General features: G+C 38.2%; 1 protein-coding gene across 7 annotated transcripts in view; it reads left to right on the forward strand.

The window, feature by feature from the left end:
- The window catches only part of sptbn4 (spectrin beta, non-erythrocytic 4), a 79,628-nt gene that overhangs the window by 54,451 nt on the left and 12,582 nt on the right, over positions 1-12,595 (forward strand). For 5 of the 7 annotated variants that reach the window (XM_023351349.1, XM_023351350.1, XM_023351346.1 and 2 more), the window contains 12 exons: positions 393-656; positions 1,737-1,961; positions 2,654-2,743; positions 3,770-4,048; positions 4,925-5,055; positions 5,861-6,065; positions 6,879-7,124; positions 8,142-8,276; positions 9,741-10,012; positions 10,305-10,443; positions 11,628-11,712; positions 11,801-11,997. In XM_023351349.1, the coding sequence (XP_023207117.1) occupies positions 393-656; positions 1,737-1,961; positions 2,654-2,743; positions 3,770-4,048; positions 4,925-5,055; positions 5,861-6,065; positions 6,879-7,124; positions 8,142-8,276; positions 9,741-10,012; positions 10,305-10,443; positions 11,628-11,712; positions 11,801-11,997 (2,268 nt within the window). The remainder of the gene's footprint in view (positions 1-392; positions 657-1,736; positions 1,962-2,653; positions 2,744-3,769; positions 4,049-4,924; positions 5,056-5,860; positions 6,066-6,878; positions 7,125-8,141; positions 8,277-9,740; positions 10,013-10,304; positions 10,444-11,627; positions 11,713-11,800; positions 11,998-12,595) is intronic. The other 2 variants (XM_023351348.1, XM_023351353.1) reach the window with 1 other exon arrangement.

Below are 12,595 nucleotides of genomic sequence, written 5' to 3' on the forward strand. Positions count from 1 at the left end.
TATTTTCTTTATTTTTAACGCCTTTTTCCCTCTGAAGCTCATATAAAACACATTGGCTCTGCTGGATCGGTCTGAATTAAACAGGAGACGGATTTTAGTGCAGACGGGGTTGAATGAAAAATAAATGAAGTGGAGCAGGTGAATGTAAAGAATGACGGTCCATCTGTTCATCCGATGGGGGTGAAGTTCAAAAGGAGCAGAAATCTGAAAAAGATGAAGGTGATGATGTCGTCTGCACACCATTATGATAAAACACCACAAAGGAAATGTTTGGAGATGTGATAAAATTCAAAAAAATTGTCTTTTAACATTTTCCACCCCAGAATTAGTTAAAAATAAACATTTTCTATCTTTATTTCTTTAACACCTCTTTTTGTCTCTCGTCCATCCAGGAAGGGCAGCAGCTGATTAAGGAAAAGCCGGAGCTGAGCCCGGTGGTCCGGAAGAAGCTGGAGGAGATCCGGGAGTGCTGGCTGGACCTGGAGAGCACCACTCAGGCCAAAGCTCGCCAGCTGTTTGAGGCCAACAAGGCGGACCTGCTGGTTCAGAGCTACGAAAGCCTGGACCAGCGGCTGGGGCAGCTGGAGGGGCAGCTGGCCTACGTGGACCAGGGTCAGGACCTCACCACCGTCAACAAGCAGCTCAAGAAACTACATGTAGGTGGAAATGTATGGCTTCCTGCTGACCTTGAAACCAATAATTAACTGGTTTCCATCAGCAGTTAAAGGGGTTTGTTTGTCAGATATTTTTAGAAATACATTTAATTAATGAATTAAACATTAGAATTAGAAATTAAACACATTCTCAACATGAAGGTAGCTGCACTAAGGACTCATTATAAACATTAATTCTGCTATTGCTAGAGCACTATAACACAGTATTTAGTGGAAGCTAATGCTAGAGCGCTATAACAGTATTTAGCTATAGCTAATGCTAGAGCGCTATAACACAGTATTTAACTATAGCTAATGCTAGAGCGCTATAACACAGTATTTAGTGGAAGCTAATGCTAGAGCGCTATAACAGTATTTAGCTATAGCTAATGCTAGAGCGCTATAACACAGTATTTAACTATAGCTAATTCTAGAGCGCTATAACACAGTGGTATAACATTAGTGGAAGCTAATGCTAAATTGATAAATTGAACCACTTTGTGTCAATGACACATCTGTTACAGCATAGCATTATAGTAACTATATCTAATTACTTTTTAAAAGTAACTTGCACAATACTAATATGTACATGTACGTAGAAATGAAATAATGACAGTGAAATTAGTAGATCTGTTTTTGTCATGCTATCCACATTAACGCTTTTTATTGACTTGTCATTCCTAAACTATTTATATATTTTTAAAGTTCTGTTGCTCCGTGCAGATTTCTCCCACATTGGTTATCTGGAGGCTTTTAAACAGAACTTCCTCTTTCTTTTCTTTATCTTTTCACCTGGTGTCTCCTACTCTGCTGCTTACAGCTTCCTTTGGCACGCCTGCCACTTGCACTGCTTTACACCGCCATCTTAACTCCAAATCTAACTCCATTACCCAGAATCCATCCTGCTAAGTGGTACAGTAATCTTCATCACACCTCACGTCCATCTGCCATTTATCGCTTTGCTGAATTTTGGGCACATTTGTTTTGCATTTTTAGGGAAAAGTGGAACAAAAATGGTACATTTCTTTTAAAATAACAACCATCCTACCGGTCCATCTTCCTCTCCTTCTTCCTCTCTGTCAGACCATGGAGACCCAGATGGAGGAGTGGTATAAGGAGGCGGGGCAGCTTCAGGTCCAGACGGCTTCCATCCCTCAACAGACACAGATCCAGGGCACGGTGGTGGAGCGGCAGGCCGCCGTGGAGACCAGGATGGCCCGACTCATCGAGCCGTTGAAGGAGAGGCGGCGCCTTCTTCTAGCGTCTAAGGAGGTCCATCAAGTTGGGCGAGACCTGGAGGACGAGATTGTGAGTAGGAGACACAGACCTTTAAGGACATGGGAACAAAGCTAGGACTGCTGCTGCTTCACTGTGTGATTATATTGAGATAATTTCACATTATTATAAACGTTAAACCTTTATCATGACCTTTTCCTTGTAATTTGAGTTTTCTCTATAACGTTCAATATTAAAGGTGACCTGTTATGCTTCTTTAAACAGGTTAGAATAGGTCAATGGTCTATACAAAGCATGTTGACTTTTTTGTACAAAATCATTCTTACAATGAGATTTTATCCAGCTTAGTTGTACCTTTTTTGAGCTTCTTTCAGAATGAGCTGTTTTAGGGATTCTGTCACTTTCAATCCAAATGAGCTGCTGCTGGCCACGCCTCCCCAACTTACTATTTACAGATGCATAACTATATAACCATAGGCCTTTGAAAAGCAGAAGTAGAGCCTCCCGCACAAACAACAAGTTTGTTCTTCTGTGGTATTTTCCAGCCGTTACTGTATACTGTACTTGAGTCCTCGACATGGCCGTCGCGGGTTCGATTCCCGGACCCAGCGACATTTGCTGCATGTCTTCCCCCCTTTCCTGTCAGCCTACTTTCATATAAGGGACCCACAAAAGACCCCCTGGAGGGGAGAAAAAAAAACGTATAAAAATGTGAATTTTGCATAAAAGTTTTCTTTTATCTTTTTATCTGTTTGTTTCTTTAGTTGTGGGTCCAGGAGCGCCTCCCTCTGGCCATGAACCAGGAGCACGGCTCATCGCTGCAAGCCGTCCAGCAGCTCATGAAGAAGAACCAGGTAAAAAACAGCATGTGTTGTTATTATTTAGACTTCATAGAGCTTTTCCATCCTCATGGATGCATTACCTGCATCTGAAAATATTTAAAAATCTTACTCTTTAATTAATACATCAAATTTTTCATGACATAATTTACTATCACTGAACTAGGCCATTATAGTGTAAATGATGAGCAAATACACATATTGATATTTACAGTTATATGTTAATTGGAAGGCTGCAATAAGCTATAAATCAATCAATCGCATGATAAATTAAGCCAAACTCAATAATTCTTATTTGCATGATTTATCAATTTTCTCTTTCCATCCAAAAATTGGATAACAAAATTTGAAGGATAATTTAGTTTATTTATTTTGGATATTTGAAAAGTCTTCCAGTTCATTAGAATGTAAAATTTATTGATCTTTATTCTTGCATCATTATGCCATTACCATCATATTACTTGAAAATGATCTCAATACAACAATGTTACCCTTTATCACAATAACTCCTGGGACAATTTATTGTACAGAAAAAAATTATTAACGTGGAACTCCTACATGTTAGCCATAATGTTCATGATTATTATTTTTCCACTCAATTTAACATTATTGTACATAGTTACAAAAAGCTGAAGTGAAATGTATTTCATTGCAAAGCATGATTTATTTGGAGAGAGGAAGTCTTTTATTTTGAAGAATGCTTAACAGGTTTGTCTTTTGTTGCTGTCTTGCCTTCTGTTGTTTTTTGGTTGCTAGGATACGAACAGCTGTTGCCGTCGCTTGTTCAGTAAAAACAACAGAAAATGTTTAGGAAAAACATCTGAGCTTCCATTCACCATGTATTAGATATACAGTAGTTTGCCTAATTTCTGGGTCTAATTTTATGAATTTCTTACATGTTGAATTTATGTCAATGCATCACAAAGTGGGTCTTTGGAAATGCGATTCCTTTTGTCGTAACATTTTTGTTACACAGATAAAGTTTCTGCTTTCAAACAGATGTATAAATTCTGAAGCGAACAGTTTACTGTGTTGCTGCAGACGCTCCAGAGGGAGCTGGATGGCCACAGGAGCAGGATAGAAGACGTCCTGGAGAGGGCAGGGATCATCGCCACCATCAGGAGCCCAGAGGCCGACTGCGTCAGGGCGGGCCACGACCAACTGGCCCAGCTGTGGGCCCTGCTGTGGGCCGAGACGGAGCGCAGGCAGCTGGTTCTGGACGCCATGTACCAAGCCCAGCAGTACTACTTCGACACGGCCGAGGTCGAGGCCTGGCTGAGCGAGCAGGAGCTGCACATGATGAACGAGGAGAAGGGAAAGGTGCATCGGTTGACGCTTTACTGGAATACGAATGTTTGAGAGTCTGAAGCTGTATTTCCATTGACCATATGATTGCGTAATTTGACATTTCAAACATAAATTCACTTAATGGAATAATGCTGTTTTGGAAAAAATAAGTTTTTTGATACGTTTTGTGGTTAGGATGAAGTGTTTTTTTTTGGCCGTATCAAAATTGAATTAGTTTGCAAAACTTCAATGGAAACATTTTTTTTCACATCAAACGAGTCACATGATCAACTACCAATGTTGCCTCTAGCTGCGTTTCCATTGACCTTAAAATTGCACAATTTGGAATTTGGAAAATAAATGTCCTTAATGGAAATACGACAATTAAAAAAACAAATCTAAAGAAACTAAAGTGTTTAGTAAAAACAGGAAGAGTTGGTTTTTTTGGCTATATCGAAATTACTGTATTTATGGAAACACTTTTTTCGCGTCACATGATCACCAACAGGAAGTTACTACTGGCAGAAATGACAAAGAAGACAATCACGGGAAATGGTTGGAGGATGATGGCGTTGCATGTTTTTTTAATGACGTTCGATTTTAACTTCATTTCTTGGAAACATTAGCGGAATCTTAACTAAGTTTTGTGCACGCTTGTAAATTTAGTAAAATTGCACAATTTGACATTTAAAAAATAACTTTGCTTAATGGAAATGTGCAGGTTCTTTTAATGAATTATCATGTGAACAAATTTAATGGCGTGGGATTTTTAATTGCATTTCCTATTTAATGGAAATGCTGTCGTTGCGAAATTGTGTTTTTTCAAGATTAGCAGAATATAGACAAAGTTTTACAACCATTTGTTATGGAAACGCAGCTTCTGTGAATAACTCCGCGTTTACACTTAAGGACGAGCCGAGCACGCTGCAGCTGCTGAAGAAACATTTGCTGCTGGAACAAACCATCGAGGATTATGCCGAGACCATCGGCCTGCTGTCGCAGCAATGTCGCCAGCTGCTGGAGATGGGACATCCAGACAGGTGAGCTCCATAACACCTAATCTGACAGATTATCTCCCATCACAACCAGTCAGAGCAGCGACGTCCAAACGTTTAACCGCATGGCCCAAAACTGTCAAGTTGAAAGTAACTGAGGACAGAAAACATTTATATTTTTGCCTCTTTTAGTTTGAATTATTTGATTTATTTTCCCTTTGGGATCAGTAAATTATTTGTGAATTTAATTGTTATTATTTTATATTTTTTTGCAAAACATTTTTGTTTTACCTGGACAGCTACAAGCAAAACAATATTTTAAAAATAAATATGTAAAAAATAAATGAATGTTATATATAGTATATGTAATGTATCTGTATATAAATTAAATATTTATTCATAAAATAAATATAAAATGTACATATTACATTTATATAAACATGATATAAATTAAAGAAGTTGCATTTCTAAAAATATGTTTTCTAAATTATATTTTTGTCATGAGTAACAATAAGACTTTTAGAAAAACATTGTCTGATTTCAGCAGAAAGGGATCTTCATGTAATTATTGATCTGTAAACGTCCTAAATATTGACTGTGTTAAACTTTGAATTTTTTTGTGTGTATTCTCAGAACAGGATGTGAGTCGCTCATTATTTGAAAAGCTTCTTGTTTATTTATCTTAATTTATGTTTGCATTGAAATCTTCTCTTGAGTAAAATGTTTTATCGTCCCTATTTACTAAGAAACTGAATCAACATGAAACACGTCGTTTGATATAAGTTTATTCCACTGGACATTAAGGAATTTAAAGTTAACATCTTTCCTGTCTTTGTGCTTTCGCCCACAGCGAACGGATCAGCAAGCGTCAGTCGCAGATCGACCGTCTGTACGTGTCTCTGAAGGACCTGGTGGAGGAGAGGAAGAGCCGCCTGGAGCAGCAGTACTGGCTGTACCAGCTCAACAGGGAGGTGGATGAGCTGGAGCAGTGGATCGCCCAGAGGGAAGTGGTGGCCAGCTCGCCTGAACTGGGCCAGGACTTTGAGCACGTCTCCGTGAGTTTGCTTTTCACAAGTCTGGGGATGAGGCGGACATTTGGAATCATTTTTTAAAATTTGTATATCTTCTGGGCTTTTTCTGCTATTATTTTTGGATACCAAAAACATTTTTAAAAATAGTTGACATGCAGGACTGATTAAAGTTTGCAAAACTGATTATTTATTTTAAATATATTGTTTGACAAAATATAATATACTTTCCGATCGGAGGCTGTTTCCTGTTTCCTTTCTTTACCATTGGAGAATATTTACCAATGGCTGATAATGGCTATCTAACACTTAAATGCTGTTATTAACTTTTCCTTTAATTATAACCTTAAGATAATGAGTATCCAGGAATTTTTCAGTCAGGTTTCCCGAGGCAAAATCACACCGGAAGTAAAGATGCACTGCTTCGAGTCATAACGGCCTTAACTGTGAAAAGGGTCTATTGCCTCAGAAAGGAAGGGAATCGCCATAGCAACCAGTGACTCAGCAGTTTCATCTGTCACATTTCACCGTTACAAGTTCTTTGAAATTGAGAATTAAAACCTCAGAAAAATATCAAATAGAATAAAGTTTACTAAAATAAGCCATAGTTGGATGATTTATAAAATAAAATATCATGTTATTTGTTGCCGCTGTTTTTTGTATTTAGTTCCCTGTTGGTGTTGCTTACTTTCTCTCTTAGTCCCAACTTTATATGTCTTTCTATAAAAATAATGAAATGTCTTAGTTATTTGCTGTAGGTGAACACTTAGTAAATAGCATCTCTAATTATTATATGACAAATAAAAACAATAGTTTGTTTCATTTTTGAAATGCTTCCAGGTCCTCCAGGAAAAGTTCACAGAGTTTGCGTCGGAGACAGGAAGTGTGGGACAGGAGCGCGTGACGGCCGTCAATCAGATGGTGGACGAGCTCATCGACTATGGCCACTCTGAGGCCGCCACTATCGCCGAGTGGAAGGACGGGGTCAACGAGGCCTGGGCCGACCTGCTGGAGCTCATGGAGACCCGAGCGCAGATGCTCGCTGCTTCTCACCAGCTGCACAAGTTCTTCTCTGACTGCAAAGAGGTAAAACAAAGACAGTAGCTGAGTTTCCGTTTCAAATCTGTGTAAGTCTTTGTCGATGTTCTCCTAGTGTCAAAACAACACAATTTCATAATTGCGGTGTCTCCATTAAATAAGAAATGTAACTAAAGTCACACGACAACTCATTAAAAATCATGGCAGCTGCATGAGATATATTCATAATTCAGCGTTCATCATCTATCAGCCAATCAGAGGAGACGTTTGCCTCTTATTTAGGTGTGTGAGCGTCAAGCCCCCCGAGTTGTTGGAGCAGATAAGTTTTGGGGAAATTGTAGTCGGCCATTTTATATTAGAACGATGGGTTTAACACGTTGGAATGACATAAAAACATCTTTTGAACTTTGTGATGCTGTGAGAGCTCTGGTGGAGCCAGAAAAAACAAAAAGAAATCATCATCCTCCTACAACGTCCTGTCGTCTTCTTTGGCGTTTCTCAACAATTTCACATTTTACAAACAAAATCCAAACCCAAATTGACAAAAATGAACTCTGGTCCGCCTACAAACATCGGTCTCGGTTCTGATGAAGTGAACTCTGGTGCAGATTGAAAGCATATGTGAACGCCAAGCGTACTGGAGACTGCACCAAAAGCAGGAAGTGGTCTACAGCACAAGGCATTCTGGGTAAATACAACCAAAACAAATGGCTTAGGCTAGCGCTAGCGGTAAAAATGGCTCATGGGCTTTTATCAAAGACAAAAGAGAAATCCTACAACTGATAAAAGTTGCCACCACTCCATTTTGTTTACATTTTGTAAAGAAGGTAGTTGTGCTCAGTTCTTCTCCAGAGGTTTTCATGTAGTTTCTTTCAGTAGTTCTGTGGACAGCGCCACCACAGGTGAGGAGGGGAACACGTTTTTCAATTAGTTTGGATCTGTTTGTATTGTGAAAGCGAACCACAGCAGCTGGAAACATAACAAAAGCTGCAACTTGGGACCAAATCAGTTTGGTCCCAAGTTTTTTTCTTTCAGCATATTTACGTAATATTTCTTAATTTCCAGATATTGGCCCAGATTGAGGATAAGCACCGGCGGATCCCAGAGGTCCGGGCTCGGCAGGGCAGCACATCCAACACCAGCACGCTGCAGAGGCTCCTGCAAAGCTTCGAACAGGACATCCAGCTGCTGGTCACTCAGGTACAGCAGACACACGCTGCCTGCTCTGGCATCTGTGCGCTCTACATCTGAAAACTGGTGGGATGTTTTACATCGTTTCTTGTTTGACTTTTTAACCTTGACTTACAGTCCTGTACGAACGTGAAGAGAAAGTGAATAGAAAGTCAAAAATTAAAGACAAACTCTTCTCTAAATTTACCAAATTCCAAGGAGAACCTTTTGCAATACTTACACAGATCGACAAAATTATTGGTTCCTGTTCGTTAATGATCAAAAAAGATCACTGAAATAACCTGAAGTAATAATAGATAAAAAATTAACAAATGAAAATCAGACAATGCTTTAGGATAATGAAAAAAAACAACTAATGAAACAAACCTGGACAAAAATAAATACTGCTATCTCAACTGCAAAACCAAAACATCAAAGTTCTTTTGGTTTAGTTTCTTTATTCACTTGAATTAAGACAAAACCAACTTACAAGTAACTTTGGAGCAAAAAGGAGCTTGTTTTAAGTCAATAGATTCCTTAAAAGTACTACATGATATCACCTTTAACATTTTTCCTTTGTTTTAGGTGAAATAATCTGCCAGTGGAACTAGAAATTTTTCATCGATATTAAGCAATAATTTATTTAAAATAAACTCCTTCTTGCTCCAAAGTTACTTCAGTTAGTTTTGTCTTAATTCAAGTGAATAAAGAAACTAAATTTTATGTTTTAAACATGTGGTTGAAAAATGTTTGTTTTTGTAACCAAAGACTTTTTGCGTATATATTTTGTTCCTAAAACTGGAAAAATGTTCCTATAAAATCTTTCATTCAGAGATTGTAGCTGTGTCTTTTATGCTACAAATTACTTTGGTACCTCAACAACACAAATATTACCAAGTATTTTTGATTTTTGGTCTAGTTTCTAGTAGAAATATCGTACCACACTTGAAATGAGACAAAACTAACTTACAGGTAACTTTTCAGCAAGAAATATGAGCTTGTTTTAAGTCAATAATTCCTTAATATTGATGGAAAAACTTCCAATTCATAATCAACTGTAACTGTGCCGTTACCTAGCAACCGTATTCCAAGCCCAGCTCGTCTCCTAGCAACCAAGTTCTATTTCATCTGGCAGGTTTATTCACTTATAAGAAACATTTTTCCCATGTTATCAGTGAAATAAATATATCTTGCTGAAAAGTTACTTTTAAGTTACTTTTGTCTTATTTCAAGTGTAATAAGATATTTGTACTAGAAAGTAGACCAAAGACTAAAAAGACTTTGTGTTTTTACAGTGACGTTTGTTCTGGCAAAACTACCAAATTACTGTGTAAGAACCTGCAGTGCAGAGAAAGTGATTAATTTTCCTGAGCACTAATGGAGAAAGCACAGCTGCTCTGTGCAGAGCCCCAAAATGTCTTGAGCAGCTGCGCTCGCTGCGTCATTCTGATCTTAAACCCGGTCCGTTTACTCATCGCTACGTTATTTCCCCAGGTGCGTCAGCTGCAGGAAAGCGCGGCCCAGCTGAGGACGGTGTACGCAGGCGAAAAGGCCGAAGCCATCGCTTGCCGTGAGCACGAAGTGATGCAGTGCTGGAAGGAGCTGCTGACTTCCTGCGAAGAGTGCCGGCTGCAGATCACCACGGAAACGGACAAGCTGAGGTTCTTCAGCATGGTCCGGGATCAGATCATGTGGATGGAGTCCATCATCTGTCAGATCGGCACCGGGGAGAAACCCAGGTGTGCAGAAAAGTCCAACAGCTGGAGGTTTATTTTCATGATTATTTATGTTTTTTTAAACATTTATTTAAATATTTATTTTTAAAATATTTATTTTAAAGCTACATTTTTATCAATGTCATTCAGTTGACATGGTGAAAATGTGATTTGGAAAAATAAACACCCATTTTTTTCTTTTGTAACTTCATAACTGACCCAAATTATGTTTAAACTGTGATGCAGTGTTTAGTTCTGAAGAATATTCAGTTGTCAAAAGGCTTAGAGCAACATGGTGGCCTGTACATGCAGAGCAGATGTGATGGTTCTGTGGTTCCTGCAGGGACGTGTCGTCGGTGGAGGTGTTGATGAACTACCACCAGAGCCTGAAGAGCGAAGTGGAGGCCCGCAGCCAGAGCACGCTGGAGTGCATCGAAATGGGAAAAATGCTGCTGGCTGCTAGAAACCCTGCAGCTGAAGAGGTGAGATTACGTAAAAATAACGCCAGCAGACATCAGTGTTAGGCAAATGATGCAGCGATATCAGATGAGATGTTTGTATTCTACAGGAGGCAGATGTGGACAATTCTCACCAGAATTGATCACCGTCACGTTTCAGGCTTCCTACCACATTTTTACAATAGATTTCTGAGTCTTTAGCCCATTCTTAGTTTACAGACTAAATATTTAGCTCCAAACTAAATTTTTATTTTGCAAGCTAAATATTTAGTTTCAATATTAGTAAGCTAAATATTTAAGAAGCAATATTTAGTTTGCTAACTAAAATTTGATTAGTTATTTCCATAAATATTTAGTATGCAAGTTAACTATTTAGCTCCAAACAAAATATTTAGCTCAGAGCTACCTAAATATTTAAATATTTAATTTGAAGCTAAATAGTAAGTTAGAATTCTAAATACTTAATAACCAAGCAAAATGTTTATCTCCATGAATATTTAGTGTTCATGCTAAATAGTTGAGCATTAGTTAGCTAAATATTTAGCACTGAAGTAGTTAATATTTCATTAGCTCTGAGCTAGCTTAATATTTACATATTAAATATTAAATATTGAGCTTTGAGCTAAATATTTAGCTGGCTCTTAGTTTGAAGCTAAATATTTAGTAAACAAGTTAAATATTTATCATCATAAATGTTTAGTGTGCAAGCTAACCATTTAGCTCCAAGCTAAATATGTAGCTCTGAGCTAGCTGTATATTTGGCTAACTCAGAGCTAGCGTAATATTTTACCAGCTCTGAACTAGCTAAATCTTTAAAAAATGAGTTTGTACCTAAATATTTGGTTGGCTAATTATGTAGCTTGCTAAATTAATTATTTTGAAATTGTGACATTTATAAATGAATGATGGACATTGTGAAAATCCATCCATCCATTTTCTAACACCCTTGTCTTTAGTGGGGTTGGGAGAGGTGCTGGTGTCCATCTCCAGCTAACGTTCAGGCCGAGAAGCGGGTTCACCCTGGACAGGTCGCCACAGCATTGTGAAAATATGACTGAAAAATGAACTCCCAATTTTTGTGAGGAGCTTATTAATTCCAATTAGTGCCGCTAATTAGATTTAATCTGGTGTATTTGAAGTAAATGCTCACTTTTTCCAAAAGTGAGCTATATAGGTTTCTAATTCTGATGTTTGTTTTCAAATTTTAGATCAAGGAGAAGCTAGAAAAGGTGGTTGCGAAGCAGCGTGAGCTTTCAGAGAAGTGGGACAAACACTGGGAGTTCCTCCAGCAACGTGAGCACAAAAAACCCGTCGTAAATGGAGACCTTATCACACTTTCTGTTCTTAAAAGCTCTGCCTGTTCCTTCCGTTTTGCCACCAGTGTTGGAGGTTCACCAGTTCGCCCAGGAGGCGATGGTGGCGGAGGCCTGGCTGACGGCTCAGGAACCGCTGATCAGCAGCAAGGAGCTGGGCGGCAGCGTGGACGAGGTGGAGCAGCTCATACGCCGACACGAAGCCTTCCGGAAAGCCGCCGCCACCTGGGAGGAGAGATTCAGCTCGCTGCGGCGTCTCACTACGGTAAAACCCGCCGTGAACACCGAGTCGGTCCAAAATACTGAAACTGCTTATCAGCTAGGGAGTTTACATATTAACTTATTATTTAGCTCTGAGCGTTTAGTTTGACTATTAAATATTTAGGTAGATACATAGTTTGAAAAATGCAAAATTTATCCCTTGCTACTTAAATATTTACCTAAAAAAGACATATTCAGCTTCAAAATAAATGTCTTAGCTCTGATCTAAATATGTTTTTTCTTGAAGGTAAATATTTTGTATCTTCAAACTATACATTTAACTATACGTATATATCAAGCTAAGTATTTAGATTGAACCTAAATATTTTGTTTCAAACTAAACATTTAAGATGGTAACTAAATATTTACCCTCAGACTAAGTATTTAGTTTAAAACTGTAACATTTATAAAAGATATTTGTTGAAAATATGACTGAAAAATGAATAAGTTTTTTTACGACAGACTATATAACCTGAATTTAGTTCATTTTGACTGTAAACAACATTTATTGTTGCTTCAGTGAAATATCATAACCTTGATATTTGAACCTTGTGGCGTTTCCCATTTTTCTCTCTAAAATTTTTGTTTATTTTTAATCTTTT

This window comes from Xiphophorus maculatus, chromosome 18, assembly GCF_002775205.1.
Source record: "Xiphophorus maculatus strain JP 163 A chromosome 18, X_maculatus-5.0-male, whole genome shotgun sequence".
Lineage (NCBI taxonomy): Eukaryota > Metazoa > Chordata > Actinopteri > Cyprinodontiformes > Poeciliidae > Xiphophorus > Xiphophorus maculatus.